The 19,619-nt window shown below is 39.0% G+C and overlaps 1 protein-coding gene across 3 annotated transcripts in view; it reads left to right on the top strand.

Moving 5' to 3' along the window:
* ARL13B (ARF like GTPase 13B) overlaps positions 1–19,619 on the top strand; it is an 82,894-nt gene that overhangs the window by 58,930 nt on the left and 4,345 nt on the right. For all 3 annotated transcript variants that reach the window (XM_020974814.1, XM_020974815.2, XM_020974813.2), the window contains exons 8-9: positions 5,326–5,439; positions 6,105–6,176. In XM_020974814.1, coding sequence (XP_020830473.1) covers positions 5,326–5,439; positions 6,105–6,176 — 186 coding nt within the window. The remainder of the gene's footprint in view (positions 1–5,325; positions 5,440–6,104; positions 6,177–19,619) is intronic.

The following is a 19,619-nucleotide window of genomic DNA, read 5'->3' as shown; positions in this document are numbered from 1 at the left end:
GCTCTCAAGGAAATTAGGAATTATAAGAGGTGGAGAAAAAGAAAGAGGCCATTCTAATATAAAGGACAGCCTGTACAAAGGCATAGAGATAGGAAAGGGACTATTATGTATGGGAAACAGCAAGAACTAACTAGACTTTAGAGTGTGTGAAGGCAAGTAACATAATAAGGCCCAGATACTTAGATGGGGTCAAGTTGTAAAGGGATTTAAATGGTAAATTTTATCATAGAGGTAATAGGAAACATTTGGAGTTTATTAAATGGGTGACTTTGGCAGCTATATGGAGAATGGATTGTAAAGGGAAAGACAAGTTGGAGACACCTATTGTTTTTGCAATAGTCCAAGCAGAAGGTAGGGCCCAGGTCTTAGGTATGAATAGAGAGAGGGGGACATATAAAAGAGATATTATAGAGGTAGAACTTTAACTATTTGGATGTGTAGGGCAAGGGATAGTAAGGATCAAGGATGACACTGAGGTTGCAAGCCTTTGTGACTAGAAGAGTGGTGGTGGTGCACTTGATAGGAATAGATAAGTGGCTTTTGAAAGATGAGTTCAATTTTGGGCGTGATGAAAGAGAGGTGGCATAGAGTAGAGGTATTAAGCCTGTGGCCTACATTGTGACCATCAAAACTTTTTTTTTCTCTTTCTTTTCTCTTTTCATTTTAAAAATTAATATTAATACATATTTATTGAATAAAACAAGCATTTCCATAACATAGTACAATAAAAAAAGATGATGTGCATGAAACTGCCAATCTGCTACATACAACATACTATTCCTTTCAAATATACAACAAAATTATCTTTTATACATTTATACATCTCTTTTTCCTTTTTTCTAAATCCTCCACCCCTCTCGCCCTTTAGAAGGCTACCATTAGACACAAATAGGTGTATTTGCATATATGCATACGTGTATAAATACATATATATATATAATTATTCTATATATATTTCTATTCTATATATAATGAATTCTTTCTCTGAAAGCAGGTAGCATCTTTCTTCATATGACTTTTATAGTTAATTTGGGTATTTATAATAGTCAAAATTACTTATTCACTCAAAGTCATTCTTAAAACAATACTGCTGTTACTATATACAATGTTCTCTTGGTTCTGCTCATTTTTCTCTTCATGATTTCATGCAAGTTTCTTTCATTTTTCAAAGATTGTTGAGCTCAACATTTTTTTTGTAAATAGTATTTTTATAAGATTTTGAGTTCCAGATTTTTTCTCCCTCCTCCCCCCAGGATGGCAAGCAATCTGATATAGGTTATATATGTGAAATCATATGAGCATATTTCCATATTAGTCATGTTGTGAAAGAAGAAACAAAACAAAAGGGAAAACCCACCAAAAAAAGAAAATAGTCTTCTTCAGTCTGCATTTCAGACTCCATAGTTCTTTCTGTGGATGTGGGTGGCATTTTCCATCATGAGTCTTTTGGAATTGTCTTAGATGTCTATATTGCTGAGAAGAGCTGAGTCAGTCATAGTTGATCATCGCACAAAGTTGCTGTTACTATGTACAATGTTCTCCTGATTCTGCTTACTTCACTAAGCATCAGTTCATGTAACTCCAGGTTTTTCTGAAATCCACCTGCTTATCATTTCTTAGTGCACAATAATATTCCATTACATATCCCAGCTTGTTCAGCTATTCCCCTATTGATGGGCATTTCCTCAGTTTCCAATTCTTTGCCACCACAAAAATATCTGCTATAAACATTTTTTGTGCATGTAGGTCCTTTTACTTTTTTTTTTTAATCTCTTTGGGATACAGACCTAGTAGTGGTATTGCTGGGTCAAAGGGTATGCACAGTTTGATTGTCCTTTGGACATAGCTCCAAATTGCTCTCTAGAACAGCTGGATCAGTTCACAACTCCACCAGCAATGCATTAGTGTTTCAATTTTCCCACATTTTCTCCCACATTTATTATTTTCCTTTTCTGTCATATTAGCCAATATGATAGGTGTGGGATGGTACCTCAGAGTTGTTTTAATTTGCATGTCTCTAATCAAGAGTAATGTAGAATATTTTTCCCATATGGCTGTAGATAGCTTTAATTTTTTTATCTGAAAACTGCCTGTTCATATCCTTTTACCATTTATCAAATGTAAGTTAGAAAATTTTTTCATATGGCTATACATAGTTTTAATTACTTCATCTGAAAACTGATTATATCTTTTGATCATTTTTCATTGGGGAAGGCTCAAATTTTTTGTAAGTTTGACTCATTTCTCTATATGTTTGAGAAGTGAGGTTTTTATCAGAGAAATTTACTTCAATATTTTATTCACAGTTATTATGGCCTAACTGTATTTCTCACCATCCTATTTCCCCCTCCCATTTATTCTGTTCTCTCTCCCCTTTCACCCTGTCCCTTCTCAAAAGTGTTTTGCTTCTGATTGCCTCTTCTCCCAATCTGCCCTCCTTTCCATCAACACCCCCCTCCCCTTAATCCTTTTCCCCTCCTACTTTCCTGTAGGGTAAGATAGATTTCTATTCCCAATTGAGTGTGTATGTTATTTCCTCTTAGAGTCAATTTTGATGAGAGTAAGATTTACTGGCTCGCTCTCACTTCCACCCATTTCCCTCCCACTATAAAAGCTTTTTCTTACCTCTTTTATGTAAGATAATTTACCCCATTCTACCTCTCTCATTCTTTTCCCCAGTATATTCCTTTCTCACCCCTTAATTTTAATTTTTTTAAAAAAATATCATGCCTTCATATTGTACCCACTATCTATATGTACTCCTAACTACCCTAATAATGAGAAAGGTCTCATGAGTTTTAAATATCATCTTCCCATGTAGGATTGTAGACAGTTTAACCCTATTAAGTCCCTTATGATTTCCCTTTCCTGTTTACCTTTTTATCCTTCTCTTGAGTCTTGATTTTTTTTTTCCATTTTGCCAACCATATTTTTTAAGGAATTGTATTCTTCAGTCATTTTTTGTGCTTCCTTTTCCAAGCTGCTGACTTCTTTTTTTTATAATTCTCTTGTATAACTCATTTCTTTTCCCAATTTTTCTATTATTTCTCTTGATTTTTAAAAACCTTTTTCATCTCTTCCAAGAGGTCTTTTTGGTCTTGAGACCAATTCATATTCCCTTTTGTCACTTCACATGTAGGCATTTTGACATAATTGTCCTCCTACGAGTTCATGTTTTGATTGTTCATTATTTGTCCAAAGGGGTTATTACTAGGTTCTTGTAGTTGGATGAGTATTCAGTCACTGCAACTCCTCAAAGACCATTTACCGAGTCACAAGAGGGTGTTCATTGTCTATATTAGTGGAAAGATTGCTCTCACTAATGAAATTCGTAATTCTTCCAATACTGATGTGAATTTAAAATCAAGGCATCCATCTCACAACATATGGGAGTGGTATTTGTGTATTACCTGAGCTAAACAGAATTTAAATCTCTGTCTTCAGAATGGGAAATCGTATAGCAGGACCATAAATGGGCAAGCAAGTTTTTCTAAAAAGGTATGAGAAGTCAATTCTGTGACAATAGCCAGTGATCTTGATACTTAGAAAAAAATCTTAAATTAATCACAAAATAGTAGTTTGTGTCCACTTAGAGGAGATAATATTACTTGGAGCCAATGTAAATACATTAAGAAGAAGTCACAGCCACTCTAACTTCATTTCGTTTTATGACAGTTAACTGGATTGGTACATCAGGAATTCCCACAACATGCCTAGATTTTAGTAAGGCTGTTTTGACATTTTCTCTTATAATATCATTTTGGAGATAGAAAGATTTTGACTTGTTGCTAATGTGCAGTTATGCAAAATCTCAAAACTAGTCAAATTATTGAAACCAAAGATTTTCATTAATGGGGATTAATACAAGCATGGAAGTTTTGTCTTCAGTCATGAATGCCCCAGTGCTCTGTGCCAGGCTTTGTCAATTTACTATTTAGATTAATGCTTAAAGATGTAGATGGAATGCTTAATCACGTTTGTAAATAATATGAAGCTAATATGACAAAACAGATTCATGATGATCTCAATAAAGTATCAAGTATGGGGAAATTTCATAAAATGTCACTTTCAGCAGATAGAACTAGAAAGTCTTATACTTTCCAGTTCAAGCAGTAAATTCCACAAGTACAAGATAGCAATGTAAGAAGTTCAAGAGTTGGGGAGGTTTTCTTTCTGTTTGTTTGTTTTTGTTAAACCCCTTGGGGCTTTGGGTAGACTGAGCTTAGTATGAGCCTATAGTGTGATATCACCACCAAAAAAGTCAAGAATGTTTCAGGATGCATTATAAAAGCATAATGTTCATAACAAGGGCAATATATTCCATTCTGATTAGAGTACATTTGGAGTAGTGTATCCAGTTTAGAATATCATTTTTGTTTCAAAAGACTGGGTCTCCCCATCTTAGCAAGGCTGGAATCTCAGAAACTATTCGGAGGTTGGATCCTCCTCCTGATCAGCACAATAGCTTTGACCTGCTCTTTCTAACCTGCACTAGTTTATCCCTCCTTAGGCAATCTGGTGACCCCCTACTCCCAAGGCTCACCATATGGACATACCCCTCTACAGCTCAGAAATCCCAAACTCAAGAGCTTGAAGAGCCTCAGCTCTCTCTATCTGTTCCCACCCCATTATTTAGATAGGATTATAGGAGTTTACTACTTTACTAGTGGTAAACACTGTCCCTAGGAGGGCTACCAGGAGTGTGAGAAGTACTAAAATCTCATCACACAAGAATCTCTTGAATGAATTGTGTTAATTTGGCTTAGATAAGACAAGGAAGAATTGTGGGATCTCTTTATGCAAAAGTTTGAAAGAGTTGTTGTATAGAGGAGAGATTAGACTTGTTATGCTTAACCTTAGAAGACTTTAGGATCAATGGTTGGGAGTTACTACTGGACTGGAACTGCCAGTCAGGGTGATATATTCAGGGTTGGTGTCTTCTACCATGGCAGATTAAAATTCCTCTACACCTTAGAATGTGGGTAGTGAGCTACTATATCCAAATGTAAATTCATCACCTGGTAGCCACGTCTTAGGCAATGAACCTTTCTAGATTTAGCAAGGTAAACTTCAAAGACAGAAAGCCTGTTGCCAGGCCCTGACCTGAAAACTTTCCTAACTTGGTAGGACCTAGTAGAATTTTAATTTTGTTTTTATGGATACGAGGCCACTTCCACCTCCTGATGGAAGAATAGCATAGAGGATGAGTATCTGTAGTCTAGGATTTAAAAACAAAATTAATACTTGTCTTCAAATAATGTTACAATTCTTATAAGGTTATAGTTATTTAACTTATTCTTAACTTAATATTTATATTCCATATAGATTGCAGTAGAAAGAAAAAAAAATTGAAGTTCCTAAGAAGTCACCAGATAGCACCAATTAATACAGGAGATTCTGATCCACAAATTGTGACATCACCCCAGTGTTCTCTATCTGGTGAGTAATCAGAAAAAAAAAATTTCCCCCAAAACATTTTTGAACAGGTTTTAAGTCCTAAATTAGCAGGTTTTCACAGTTTCCAAAAAAATATCAGTCATGGTAACCCTAGCATAGTGAAAATAGGAAGATAAGTTCTCTTTTAAAGATCTGTGCACAGAATGGTGAAGTTTTGAATTGAGACCCATTAGAATACTATTTTTCACAGCCCTGCATTAGAGCTCAGTTATGTAGACTTGCCTCTATACAAGTTTGACACGTTGCATAATATTTTTAGAGTAACTACTGAAACTATTTGATTTTCAATTTATAGTATCACTTTGACTCCAAAATGATTGAACTTAAAAGTGTGTATATTTCCTTTGACATTTTTCTTAGTAATCCCTAATTAAATTTGAACGCTATTATTAATTAATGCTGTGCTAAATTTTTCCCCTTTATTCTATGTGAATAAAACTTGTTATATAATGAGCCTAACTGCCTTTACTTAAAAGTGTAACTTGGAAAACATTTTAAAAAGATACAAAGATATCTAGAATTGTCATTCATTATTTTTTATTTGGCCTTTAAGTTTATGCCTAATTCCTAATGAAACAAGGATACTCTGAGCAGGCCTACAACTTAACAGCACTGTGATATTTTTGAATATTTCTATTTTCCTTCAGGTGGCTGGGAAACAACCCCCAGAGTCACTGTACTTCCAAAACTTGAACCTTATGGTGAAAGACGTCATAATGGTAATGTGACAACATCTTTATTTGATGTCTCAACTGTATTTTCTCCATACATTTTACACATGTTAATTCAACAAACATGTTTTATTTTTGAAAATCTGTTTTATTTTACTCTGATTTCAAAATTTTTTTTCTTCTATTAAGTACATTGGTGTCTATATGGTTTTATTTGATATACTTAAAGTGCAGTTACAAAAGTGTTCTGGCTAGCACTTGAGCATCATAATTATCCCCATAATGTTGAAAAATAAAAAGAATAAAATCTTTAAATGTTTAAACATTTTTAAATTTCTTATGTAATGGCAATATGAAGGAATCTTAAGTTGTTCTTTGTTAAATAACTGTGGCACATCATAAGTCTCTTCTCATGTAAATAAAGATCTAGAATACAAAATATTAAGAAATTCTAGTCAAATTGAGGAATTAGGATTTAACTCTGAAGGTTTCTTATAAACACTAAATTGAATGACCACATATTTAGTTAAATATACTTATGCTAAATCAATGTGAAAGTTGTGGAATTCTTTAATTTGGTCCATATTGAACTTTGGAAAGAATTTTTAAAAATGTGAATCAGGTAAGGACATAAATTAATATATTTGTGTGAAATTATCTTAAACCTGTGGTAATTAGGGAATGACTGAGGTTTAGGGGTTCAGGGGTGCTGGGACCCCCATATCACAACACACAGGTCCTGTTCAAAAGAATTCGATGCAAGCCTTCTTTCAGATAAAGACAAGGTTTGTTAGAAGATTAGAAGATCCATGATATTGGGCAGACTGTCAAGGAGTCTGACCATTTATTGGGATGACACACCCAAGTGAGGCTGCTCCCCTAAGGGACACAGAGGGGTCCCTGCTTCCTGTAGGAGGCAGAGGTGATTGGCCAGCATAAAGATCTGGTTTAAATAAAATTTTATGGAATGGTGGAAGGAGGAGGGGAAATATCAGGTAGCTATGAGGGGAAATATCAAGTAGTCATGATGTGCCTTTATCATATAAATAAGCAAAGAGAATAGGAAAGGGGAGGGGATGAGTTGTTCTGGAGTATCTGCTAAGGGGGTACATTGTGAAAGCACACTGCTAAGTCCATGGTGGGGGTTTTCTTTGATGACTTTCTGACCCTCAAACCTGGCATCTTATCTCATATCTCACATCTTGCATCCTGCTTGCTCAGTCTGCCTCTAGCACTCCTGTCTGCCTCACCTCATCAATTAGTGTATCTCCTGGACTGTTGTGATCTAGGTGTGCTAGGAACCCAGAAATACAGGGCCAGTGTGGGTTGGCCTGGAAAGAATTTGACTACTCAAGCCTTCTTTTAGTCAGAGACAAAGTTTATTGTATTGCCAGTAGAAGTGGGTGGGATTATTAAGGAATCTGTGTGAGATTGACTATGCAGAAAGACTGTGGGAAGATCTGGGTGGGATCAAGTAGCCAAGTAGCAAGTGGGCAAGTAGCCTGGGTGTGGTCCAGGTGCAGACAATGAAGGCCACAATGAAAGGGCAGTTAAAAGGATTATTGACTGGGATGGGCTGGGTGTCTTCAGGCTAACACCAGAGATCTAGGCTCAAGGGCTTTAGGGCCCAGGTCCCTAAGACATGTTCTTTTCCTTTTAGGGGTTCAGCATGAATCCCATCTCCCTCATTCCCCCTCAAATAAATGGGACCCAAAATCTTTTGGAGTAAAGGTCTTGATGGGGGTGCTTGGGTGCCTAGACCCTAATTTCTCCCTAGCCTCAAGGCACTATCCCTGACAGTTTCTTTGCAGCTCAAGGACCTTATCTTTGGCAATAACTCATGAGTGGGCCCAGTGAGGCAAACTATTTCTCTCTGTTACAAAAATGAGCTGACCTCTGTAGAAAGAACTATCCAGTACTGATGCCCACAGTAACTGTATACAATCCAGAGGTCCAGCTATAGACGTCAACTCCAGAAGCTATCTTGTTTCAGACGTAACAGACCAAAAATATACCCTTTAGGAACCCTCTCTTTCCCTCCTCCCACCCCTCCCTGCAGTTTCCAGTAGTGAATGGCATAGTTGTATGTTATCACCTAATTAGCATTCTTTAAGTCAAGTTGGCAAAGATTTATTGTTATACTTTTCAGTGGTTAATGATTCTTAAGCAACCTGCAACCTTAGAGGGGTTCAGTTAAAGTTTATATAGGATAAACTGTAGTAAAACTTGTGCCAAATATGCTAACTAGGTGATTCAGGGTGGGATTAGGGAGTGGTTAAGGAGTGGTCAGTTCTTAAAGGAAGGTAAAGGATACTTTTTGTATCTCCTGCACAGGCTTTTTACCCAGAGTTCATCAGGAAAGGCCCAAGGGGGTGCTCCATGGAGGTATGGTTTTTAGGTCTGCTAAGACACTAAGTTAGAGGTCAAGGCTGACTGAGGGTTGTCCACCAATCAGTGTCTTGTTTGATAAGGTAGATATACATATGTCTTAAGTCTAAGATACACATGAGGAATCCAGGATAGAGATAATGAGATAGGGAGTTGGTATAGATAGTCCAGTGGGTATGAATCTTTGTGACCCAGTGCAAAGCCAGTTCAAACTAATAATTCCTTCAGGAGCAGTTTGTTACAGCAGGGAAAGATAAGTGTGTTGCTGAGGTCCACTCATGAATAACTGCTGGGCATAGTACACATGAGCTGGGGAGAAACTACCAGGGATAGTTTCTGAGGCTAGGGAGAAATATGGTCTTGGAATTGGGGTCCCAGTACAAGCACCCAAACACCCCATCAGGTTGTTGTTTGTCTTTCTCCTTCCTTCTGGAAGAAGACTATGATATCAGGGAGGTGATGCCATGTTATGCAAATGAATTAAATTTAAGTGAGAGAGAGCTGTGTAAAGTCACTAATGAAGTTTAGGGGTTCAGGGGTGATGGAATCCCAAAACCACGACATTCGGGTCCTGCCTGAGCCTTCTTTCAGCTAAAAACAAGGTTTATTACAGATCTGTCATATTAGCCAGTCTCTTAAGGAATCTGAACATCTGAGGGGTATTGGCTAGATTGTAAAAATCTGAGCAGTGGCTAGATTACAAGAATTAGAGTGTCTTAATGGAGACAAGATGGACCTTATATACAGAAAGACTATGGGAGGGATCTAGGAGTGGCCAAGTAGTCTATGAAGTAATAGAACTCCAGGGGTGGCCAAAGCAGAATGAAGCCTAGATAGGATTAAGGGTGGGAAGTGGCCAGGGCTATAGGAGATCTAGGCAAGGTTAAGGGTAACAGATTGGGCATAGCCACAATAAAAGGCCAGTTGATGGGATTATGGCCTTAGGGGAAGCCAGAGATTTGGCTATGTGGGAAAGTCCAGGGTTTTTCCTTTTTGGGATCTAGATGCCATCCTCCTTATTCTGCCTTTAAACAAATGGGACCTAAATTCTTTTGGGGTAAGGGGCGAAGGTCTTGGCTTCTGAAATTGCTTCCTGCTGGTGAGGGGCTTAGAGCTGTCCCTGCCTTGAAGGGGTCCCAAAGAGGAGGTTGACTGGAGCCAAGCACAGGCTGCATCCAAGGAAGGATGGGGGACGTTGGCTGGTACTTGCTGTTTGCTACCAACTGTAGGTAATGGCCCATGGTCTGGAAGACACAAATCTGACAGAAAAGACCACAGGGCCCAGATGTGACAGGATAAAACATCCTTAGCTCTGATTGGATTCAGCTAACTCAGTTTTCCAACCATGTAGTATCAAATCCACCTCATAGTCTCAGGAATAGCCAGGTGGGTAACATTCCTTTTCAAAGATCATAATGGGAAACTGAGCCAGGAGGATCCCATCTTAGACTGAGGTTAAAAATTGTTCTCTCAGCTTTTTCCCAATGCTGACTTCCCCCCAGTATTACATTCTCTTGGAGTAGCTTGTGGCATTTCTCACAGATAGTAGATTATTGATTATCAGTGGATTATTATGATCTATCAGGCAACTCAAAATAAAATCCCATGAGCTTTTTTTACCTCCAACAACAAGTTTCACTAATCACAGCTGAGGAAAAACTTTTCTAGGATTTACAACTCAAACTTAAATTTGTCCTAGTGCAAAAAGCCAATCATTAGAGATTTCTATATACTTGCAAATTCTTAGCAAATTAAAACCCAACGAGCTTTTTGGCAAGTTTGCGCATTAAAACAATAACCAACAGTAGCTAAACTATTTTAGCAGTAACCAAGTTATAAAAGCCAAACAATTAGCTCAGCTTTCTCCCACATTTCTGGAGGAATTTGGGGAGGTCTGGTGCACAGAGGTAAAAGGGAGATAGGAAGCTTAACTAGAGAAGACTGGCTCCCCAAATTCACCATCAGGTCCCTTCCCAACAAAGGGGCAGGGCAAGAGGAGAGCATAAGGAGGGAATATTCAAACAACAGATCCTCAAATAGGCAGGGAAGTGGGTGTGTCTGGAGACATCCCTTAGTTTTCCCTTCAGTGCCCATGACCAGACAGGTCAGGGGGCAGGTAGGGCCAGAGTAATTGGTTAAAACAGAAGACAGAGACCATAGCCATGATAACATGGGTAACCTTACCTTCAGCCTCAATTTTTGCCCAGGGCTTGTCTAGAGTAATGGAGAAAGCGGAAGCGCTACAAAGCCCCAGGCTTCCTTGCCATTCCCAGTCTTGAGAAGAGTGGAGGATGGAGTATTGGGGGGCAACTCCTTCACTTTTCCAACCTCAAGGACAATCGTTCCTACAGTGTCCCTCCTGGTCGTATCTTGGACACGGTGAAGGTAGCTTCCTCCAAGTAGGCACCCTGGAGGGGCACTCCTTTGACCAGTGACCTGCCTGGTGGCATCGAAAGTAGGTTTTCCCACTGCAGGAGTTGTTAGGAACACTCTTGGGTCTTTTTCTAGCCATGACAGCAGCCAAGAATTGAGCATGTTCTGTCTCTAGCCCTTTCCCTTCTTTTTCTTTCCTCTGCTGCTACTAGTTGTTAAAAACTCCAAAGGGGTTGTCTCCAGTAATTGGGCCTGAGGTGTTTGGGGTTCCATTACCAATTTCTGCAGTTTCCTCCTGTGAGAGATGAACTCTCAGAGGTGAAGCCTTCTCAAAAGGTCAGTAATTTTTGATTATTAATTTCAAAATCCTCCCCCACTCAGACCCTATTTTTAAGCACTTAACAGAAAGAATAAGCCCTGCCCCACCCCCAACCTGAGCCATTTGCCCTTGGCTTCCGCCTCTTTCCTTGTCTTTGGATTTCGGCCTGGAATGTAAGCCCCACCTCCCAGTTAAGGAGGTAAGGGATAGTTGTGGGTGGAGACTTCTCTCTCTCTCTCTCTCTCTCTCTCTCTCTCTCTCTCTCTCTCTCTCTCTCTCTCTCTCTCTCGCTCTCTCTCTCTCGCTCTCGCTCTCTCTCCTCGTGTATTGAAGGAGCAGACAGCCATCTCCCGAGATTGTAATACAGGTAACCTTTGCTTTCCACCTTGAGAAGTCTCTGAGTTGGGTTAGGGTTGCTGTCCCACACACTCCTAATATCTGGGGCAGACTGATTAATGAAATACATGCTAAGGATTGTTGCCCCTTCTATAGAGTCTGAATCTAAATTCGTATACTTTTTAATAGCTTATACTAGCCTGTCGTGGAAAAGGACAGGGTTTTCCTTTTCTCCCTGAGTAATTTCCTTAATTTTTTGAACATTTACTTGCTTTTGAAATGCATTCTTAGGCTGCCTAGCAGGCAAATTACTGTATAGTCTCTCTTTGCCCTATTCTCACTCTTCTGATAATCCTATCCTGAGTCAGTAGTGGGAACAGCTGTTCCTGGGGGGTATTTTGTGGAGTCATTGGTAGCAAAATGATCCCCAAATTTTTGGGCCTGTTCCCAGATTCTCCTCCTCTTCAATGGTACAACAGTTAGAGAAGAGGATAGGCAAATCACCCCGAGAAAAGCTCGAATTGTAGGGACACTCCCTAAAGCCCTCAGTAAACTTTGTGAGATCTTCCAAATATTGCCCCAGTTTCTCTTTGACCTGAATGAGATCTGAAATGGAGAATGGAACATGCACCCCAATTGTTCCATTAGGCAAAGACACAAATTTCCCTTAGGGGAAAAAGCCCTGAAGGCATTGTAGGAATTGGGGCTAGGGAGGAAGGGAGATAAGAAGTCCCACTTGTGAGGGACTGGGGAATGCTGGTGGGCAAAGGGAAAAATCAGCTGGCACCAGAGGAGGGGGAGGGGTCAGGGAAGGAGATACCACTGAGACTGGGGCTGAGGTCAGGGTCTGGGTAGTCCTTCCTCCAGGGTAAAGGGCCTGCGGAGGAGGTGCCAAGGCAAGGCCCTTATCCTCAGGAGCCAGGGGCCTGTGGAGGAAATGTAGGGTAGGCAGGTTATGAAGGGAGGTAGGCTAGAGGAAAAGGGAAGGTAAACCAAGAAAAGGATGGGGGGGCATAGGAAACAGGGGCAGCCAGGGGAGAATGAGGTGGAGATAGGACCTGGGGACATGGTGGTAATAGAGGGTGGGAAGAGGGAAGTGCTGTAGCCCTGGGGGCCATAAGAGGGTCATCCAAAAAGTCTAGTTGATCCCTGTTCCCCATTTGTGGGGTGGCTTTAGCTATGAGCATCATACAATCTTGAGAATAGGGTCACGAGAAAGTTTGAGGAAAGTCATTATGTAGGGAATCTCCACCCATTTTCCATCTCTGTGACAATATCTTTTTAACTGTGAGAGCTTATTTTGCTGTAATGTCCCCAAAACGGGCCATGCCTTGTAATTTTCCAGGTGATACTGAGGCCAAATGGTGTTGTAAAAGAACACCAGCCTTTCCTTTTTTAGTTCTTTAGAGAAACTAAAATTTTCCCAGTTTTGTAAAAGATGAATCTTCAGGAATTGAAGAGGATTGACCCTTTGCAGGCGTGGGGACTGGAAGTCCCTCCCTCCATAAAGAAGGATTCGAGAATAAAAAAACAAAAGTCCAAAGAAGTACCTTAAGTTTTTCTAAATCCCTGGGGCTGACAGAATTGAGAGGATTGGGCCTATGCTTCCGGATAGAGAGTCTGAAGGTGTGCCCAAGTCCATGATCTTGAACAGAACCATTGGACCCATAGCCAGTTCAAAACAACCCCCCAAAAGTACTTCCTAGTAGCTTGGAAATCCACCCAATTGCAGGGCAAAAAAAAAAAAGATCAGGAGAGGAGGGGAGATTTATGTACCTTCCAGTCACAGCTGGTAAAGAGCTTGGTATTAGGCAGTTTTTCCTGGTGCAGGGAACCATATAATGAGGTCTAGAGGTGAGGGGTGCTGGAATCCCAAAATCACAACATACAGTTCCTGCCCGAGCCTTCTTTCAGCCAAAAACAAGGTTTATTAAAGATCTGCCACATTAGCCAGACTCTTAAGGAATCTGAACATCTGAGGACTATTGGCTAGATTGTAGAAATCTGAGCAGTGGCTAGATTACCAGAATTGGAGGGTCTTAATGGAGACAAGATGGACCTTATATACAGAAAGACTATGGGAGGGATCTAGGAGTGGCCAGTTAGTCTGTGAGGTAATAAGAACTCCAGGGGTGGCCAAAGGAGAATGGAACCTAGATAGGATTAAGGATGGGAAGTGGCCAGGACCATAGGGAGGTCTAGGCTTAGGTTAAGGGTAACAGATTTGGCACAGCCACAATGAAAGGCCAGTTGATGAGATTATAGTCTCAGGGGAAGCCAGAGATTTGGCTATGTGGGAAAGTCCAGGGTTTTTCATTTTTGGGGTCTAGATTCTATCCTCATCATCACCAGCCTTACGGGTCCAGTGGCCAGATACACATCAGGATGACTGAAGATGGCCCCAGGAGTGCAAGACCTTGGCCTTTTAAAGCTTCAGCAGGTCTCATTTTGACTGAGGCAACTTTATTCAGTGATTAAGGCTAGGTTGAAAAAAGGAGGCAAAGAATGACCTTTGTAACCTAGTCAAAAAAACAAAAACCCAAAACTCAAACTCAGAGGGAAAAACCCTCAGGGTTTCTGGCCAAAATAGAAATAATTCCTATTTACACTCACTCTGAGTCAGTTAGGCCCAAATTAATGAGCAAGTGGGGTTTGGCCTGAGACCTATTGTTGATTTGGGTTTGAGGCCAGTTGGGAAATACAGCTGTTTTCTTTTTTCTTCCTTCCTTTCTTTCTCTTTCTTCTCTCTGTCTCTCTTCCCCTCCCTCTCGTTTTTTTTCTTTCTTTCTCTTCTAAAGTATCCCAAGATGTCTTAGGGTTTATAGAGATTTCTTTCTTAAGGACCTTGCCTTAAACTCAGATCACTCTGGCTAACCCTGATTGACTAACAATAGGTCCCAAGCCAAACCCATTTGGACATTGTTTGGGCCCTGATAGACTCAGTGGATTATCAAAAATATTGAGTATTTGTGATACTGTGTGATTGGCAACCATGTGGGTACTTGGTGGTCTGCTAAAATGATTTGTGAGCTCTTTGATCTCCTTGTCATGGCAAACTTTTATAGGAAATACAGACATTCCATGTTGAGCTTTCCCTTTTTTATTTTGAGTTTCTTGGTATCTATTAATAACTTGCTGCTCTAATTACATGCTTTTTGTCTTTATCCTTTTTATTTGTCTTTGATTTTGATCTTTGCTCTAACAAGTCAATCTGACTGCATAGATTGCTGATTCAGAAATTACTTCCACAATGTTAACCTGTCATCCTAGTAAGGGTTTTTTTTTTAATTTTTGTGTGTGATAATATTCGGTGGTCATCATTTGGCATCTTCTAAATGCATTGTCTTTTTGAAGTGTTCATGATTTACAGAAGTGTGAGCCTTTTCTGTAGTTCAAAAACATTTGGTCTTTTCATATTTTAACCCTAGTATTTTCCAACACACTTTCCCCCCACCATTCTCTTCTATTAATCAATTATTGAGTATTAAGATGTTAATGTAGTTTGCAGGATCTTATTGAGATCTTTGTAGAATTTGTCTACTTCCTCATCCTCTGCAACAGATGTTGAAGAATAAACTGCCTTATCTTTATGACTTTTTGCTAATACTTATCAGGAGCACAGACAGGCAAGATGGTCAGATGTTTTTTGTTAATTGCCATTGGGGGCATAATAAAATGAACTCTATCCATTCTTTTAGTTGTCCCTCTAAGAAAAAGAGTTTGTGCTCCCCTCCCATATCTTCTAGTTTTATTCACAGCAAAAATTTGTTGACATGGTTCATTTCCTTTAGTAGAATACTGACTTATTGGTCACTGAGCAGGGATCTTACATTTAGTTTCTAAAAATAGCATGATTCATAGTATCCTCTGCTATTTTTTCTGATACTCTATTATCATTACTACAGAACTGTAAGGGACTAAGTCCCATTTTTTACTTTGCATCGTTTCATGGCATTTACATCTAGTCGCTAGTCTACTTTTGATAAACTACTCTATACTTAGCTTCTCTTGGTCTTGAATGGTATACAAATTCAGTTATTAGGACCATACTTTGTAGTATAGTAGAACTCCAGAGTTGTATACTTAGACTGTAATCTCTTTGAAGGCAGGGCCTGTTTAATTTTTGTCTTTGCATTCTGGCATTTAGTACAGTGTCCTGTATAGAAAAATCTTGAATAGATCTTAACAAATACATAGAGGACAACTTGTTGGAGGACACTTAATGAATATTTGTTGATTGAATTGTAAACCCAAGGCTAGTTCTACACTATGGTGAAGCATTGGAAATATACATTTGCGGAAGCAGGCTGCTGTAGTTTGATTCAAGCATCCATTAAAAGCATTCAGCTCCTTGTTCTGGTTCTATACCAGATCTATAGGTATAGGTATAGATTTGTCTTTATTAGAAAAAAGTCTTATGTTTGATATATAGTTTTTATCAGGCAAGTTTGAAATGATATAAAAATGTGTAAAATATCATAAAAGTAAGGAATTTTCTCGCCATTTCAGCCATCTCAAACAGATCACCTGTTGCTTGGTGTTTCAAAAAATTTTTCATAACTGTGGATATAAATCAAATAATTAGAAATTTTTATTTTTTTAAGGCCCAAGCTTTTCCTTCACTTTGATTTAGAATATAACAAATTAAATGAATCTAGTATTTTAGTTTTAGAATTTATCTGAATCACTGTGAGTTGAGTTAGGAGTATATATTTCTGAATAAATCAGAACTGAGTGTAATCCATCAGTTCAAAAATAGTAACATTTTCATTTTAAGATATAAAATGATAGCGGAGACAAGATGGTGGAGTGAAAGCAGTGACTTGAACTCTCTCCTAAACCCCTCCAAATACCTATTAAAAAATGGCTCTAAACAAATTCTAAAGCAGCAGAACCCATAAAAAGACAGAGTGAAACAAATTTCCATCCCAAGACAACCTGGATGGTTGATCGGAAAAGGTATATCGCGCCAGGCTGTGAGCGGAATGCAGTTCAGCATGGGCTCACAGGCTGCAGCTACCCTGGAGCGGGCCTCAGAGGACTGAATCACAGGCAGCTGTGGCAGTTTCCAGACTTCTCAACCCACTAACATCAAAGACAACTTAGAAGGTCAGTGGGAAAAGTCTGTTTCTGCGGTGCTGAGAGAGAAGCGAGGTGGTCTTAGCTCCATTCACTGAGAGTGGCCTGGGGCGGTGGCTGCCTCCTGAGCTTCCTGCCCACAGATTGAGGGGGAATCGGGAGGCCAATCAGAGGAAGATTTCAGGGATCTCTTTGCTGGTGTTGGAGCAGGATTCTCTTGCTGTTTTGGATCTAGGTCACAGTTCTGGGTGGTGGTCCTGGGGCAAGGAGGAGCGCTGGCGCAGTGGAGCTTGTAGTGTCTGTGGAGTGGATATCTTACACAGACCAGAGCACAGGCCAGGAAAGGAGTAACACCTTGCCCTTGATCATAGCACCCTGGAAGAACTGAAAATTTACAGGTCCCTAGAAGTATCTCTGAAAACAGCTGCACAAACCCCTGAAGCTTGGGACAGTACATTCTCCACACCAGAAACAGACTCCTACCTTAACAAAGAGTTTATAACTCAAGTAATTGGCTGGGATCAGCACAAAAAGAGTCAGACTATATTATCTTACTTTGGTGACAAAGAAGATCAAAACACAACCAGAAGACAACCAGAAGGAGCCAAATCTCCTATATCCAAAGCCTTCAAGAAAAATATGAATTGGTCCCAGGCCATGGAAGGATTTTGATAAGCAAGTAAGAGAAGTAGAGGAAAAACTGAGAGTGCTGCTAAAGGAGACCCAAAAAAAACTGAAGAAAATAACACCTTAAAAAATAGCCTAACCCAAATAGCAAAAGAGGTCCAAAAAGCCAGTGAGGAGAAGAATGCCCTCAAAAGCAGAAGTGGCCAAATGGAAAAGGAAGTCCAAAAACTTACCGAAGAAAATACTTCCTTAAAAATTAGAATACAGCAATTGGAAGCTAGTGTCTTTATGAGAAATCAAGACACTGTAAAACAAATCCAAAAGAATGGAAAATTAGAAAACAATGTGAAATATATCTTTGGAAAAACAACTGACCTGGAAGATAGATCCAGGGGAGATAATTTAAAAATTATTGGACTATCTGAAAGCCATGATCAAAAAAAGAGCCTAAACATAATTTTTCAAGAAATTATCAAGGAAAACTGCCCTGATATTTTAGAACCAGAGGGCAAAATAAAAATTGAAAGAATCCACCCATCTCCTCCTGAAAGAGATCCCCAAAGGAAAACTCCTAGGAATATTGTAGCCAAATTCCAGAGTTTCCAGATGAAGGAGAAAATATTACAAGCAGCCAGAAAGAAACAATTCAAGTATTGTGGAAACACAATCAGGATAACACAAGATTTGGCAGCATTAAGGGACTGCAGGGCATGTAATATAATATTCTGGAGGTCAAAGGAGATAGGATTACAACCAAGAATCACCTACCCAGCAAAACTAAATATAATCCTGCAGGAGAAAACAATGGATATTCAGTGAAATAGAGGACTTTCAAACATTCTTGATGAAAAGACCAGAACTGAATAGAAAATTTGACTTTCAAATACAAGACTTAAGTGGAACATGAAGAGGTAAACAGGAAAGAGAAATCATAAGAGACTTATTAAGGTTGAACTGTTTACATTACTGCATGGAAAGATATTTGTAACTCATGATAGCTTTGTCAGTATTAGGGTAGCTTGAGGGAAAAAATTATATGTATGTATTAGATAAATAGATAGATAGATAGATAGATAGATAGATAGATAGATAGATAGATAGATAGAAGTCACAGGGTGAGTTGAAGTTGAAGGGGTCATATCTGGAGAATAAAATTAAGGGGTGAGAGAGGATTATACTGGGAGAAGGAGAAAGGGAGAGGTAGAACGGAGTAAATTATCTCACAAAAAAACAAAAGGCTTTTACAGTGGAGGGGAAACAGGAAGGTGAGAAGGAATGAGTGAATCTTATTCTCATAGGATTTGGCTTAAGGAGGGAATAACACACACTCAATTGGGTATGGAAAGCTGTCTTACCCTACAGGAAAATAGGAGGAGAAGGGCACAAGAGAGCAGGGAAATGATAGAGAGGAGGGCAGACTGAGAAAGGGGATAATCAGAAGCAAACATTTCTGAGGAGGGACAGGGTCAAAAGAAAGAATAGAATAAATGGGGGGGTGGGATAAGATTAAGGGAAATAGAGGTAGTTTTTCACAGCATGACTACTATGGAAGTGTTTTGCGTGACTGCACATGTATAACCTATATTGAGTTGCTTGCCTTTTCAATGAGGGTGGGTGGACAGGGAGAAGGGAGAAAATTTGGAACCCAAAGTTTTAAAAACACATTTTTAAAAAAATGTGTTTTCACATGCAACTGGGAAATAAGAAGTATGGGAAATGGGGTACAGAAATCTATCCTGCACTACAGCAAAGCAGAAGGGGAAGAGGGAATAAGAGAAGGGGGGGAGAGATAGAAGGGAGGGCAGACTAGTGGAAGGGATATTCAGAATGCATGCCATCTTGGGGTGGGGGGAGGGGCGAGATGGGGTGAAAATTTGGAACTCAAAATCCTGTGGAAGTAAATGTTGAAAACTAAAAATAAATAAATTTAAAAAGACAAAGAGGATATAAAATGATAAACTTGTGTCATATAATAGTAAAATAAAAATCTTTTCCTCTTGAGGATTGTATTATTAAAATTATTATTATTATTTATTTTATTATTTAAGCAAGGGAACATGAAGAAAATAATATTATTTTAGATATTTGGGTTTTAAATATATCATAGGGTATCTTTTAATTTCCAGTGTGTATTATTAAATGAGTTTTGAAAAAACACATTTTTGCATTGAAAGATTTAAATGTTTGTTTCAATTTCCACAGATTTCTGTTCATGACATCTCTTTTAATTTGCATGTATTGCATGTATTAATCTGAATACTGTTTAAAGTCTCTACTGCATGTTTCTAAAGTCAGTTCTATACCTGATTGTGGGGAAATATACAGCACATAAAAATTTAAAAATAATCTCCTAAATACTAATTTAAACA

This window comes from Phascolarctos cinereus, unplaced genomic scaffold, assembly GCF_003287225.1.
Source record: "Phascolarctos cinereus isolate Bilbo 61053 unplaced genomic scaffold, phaCin_HiC Scaffold_7;HRSCAF=346, whole genome shotgun sequence".
In the NCBI taxonomy this organism is placed as follows: domain Eukaryota; kingdom Metazoa; phylum Chordata; class Mammalia; order Diprotodontia; family Phascolarctidae; genus Phascolarctos; species Phascolarctos cinereus.
Note: the sequence above shows the minus strand (reverse complement) of the source record. Positions and strands in the feature narration are given on the sequence as shown.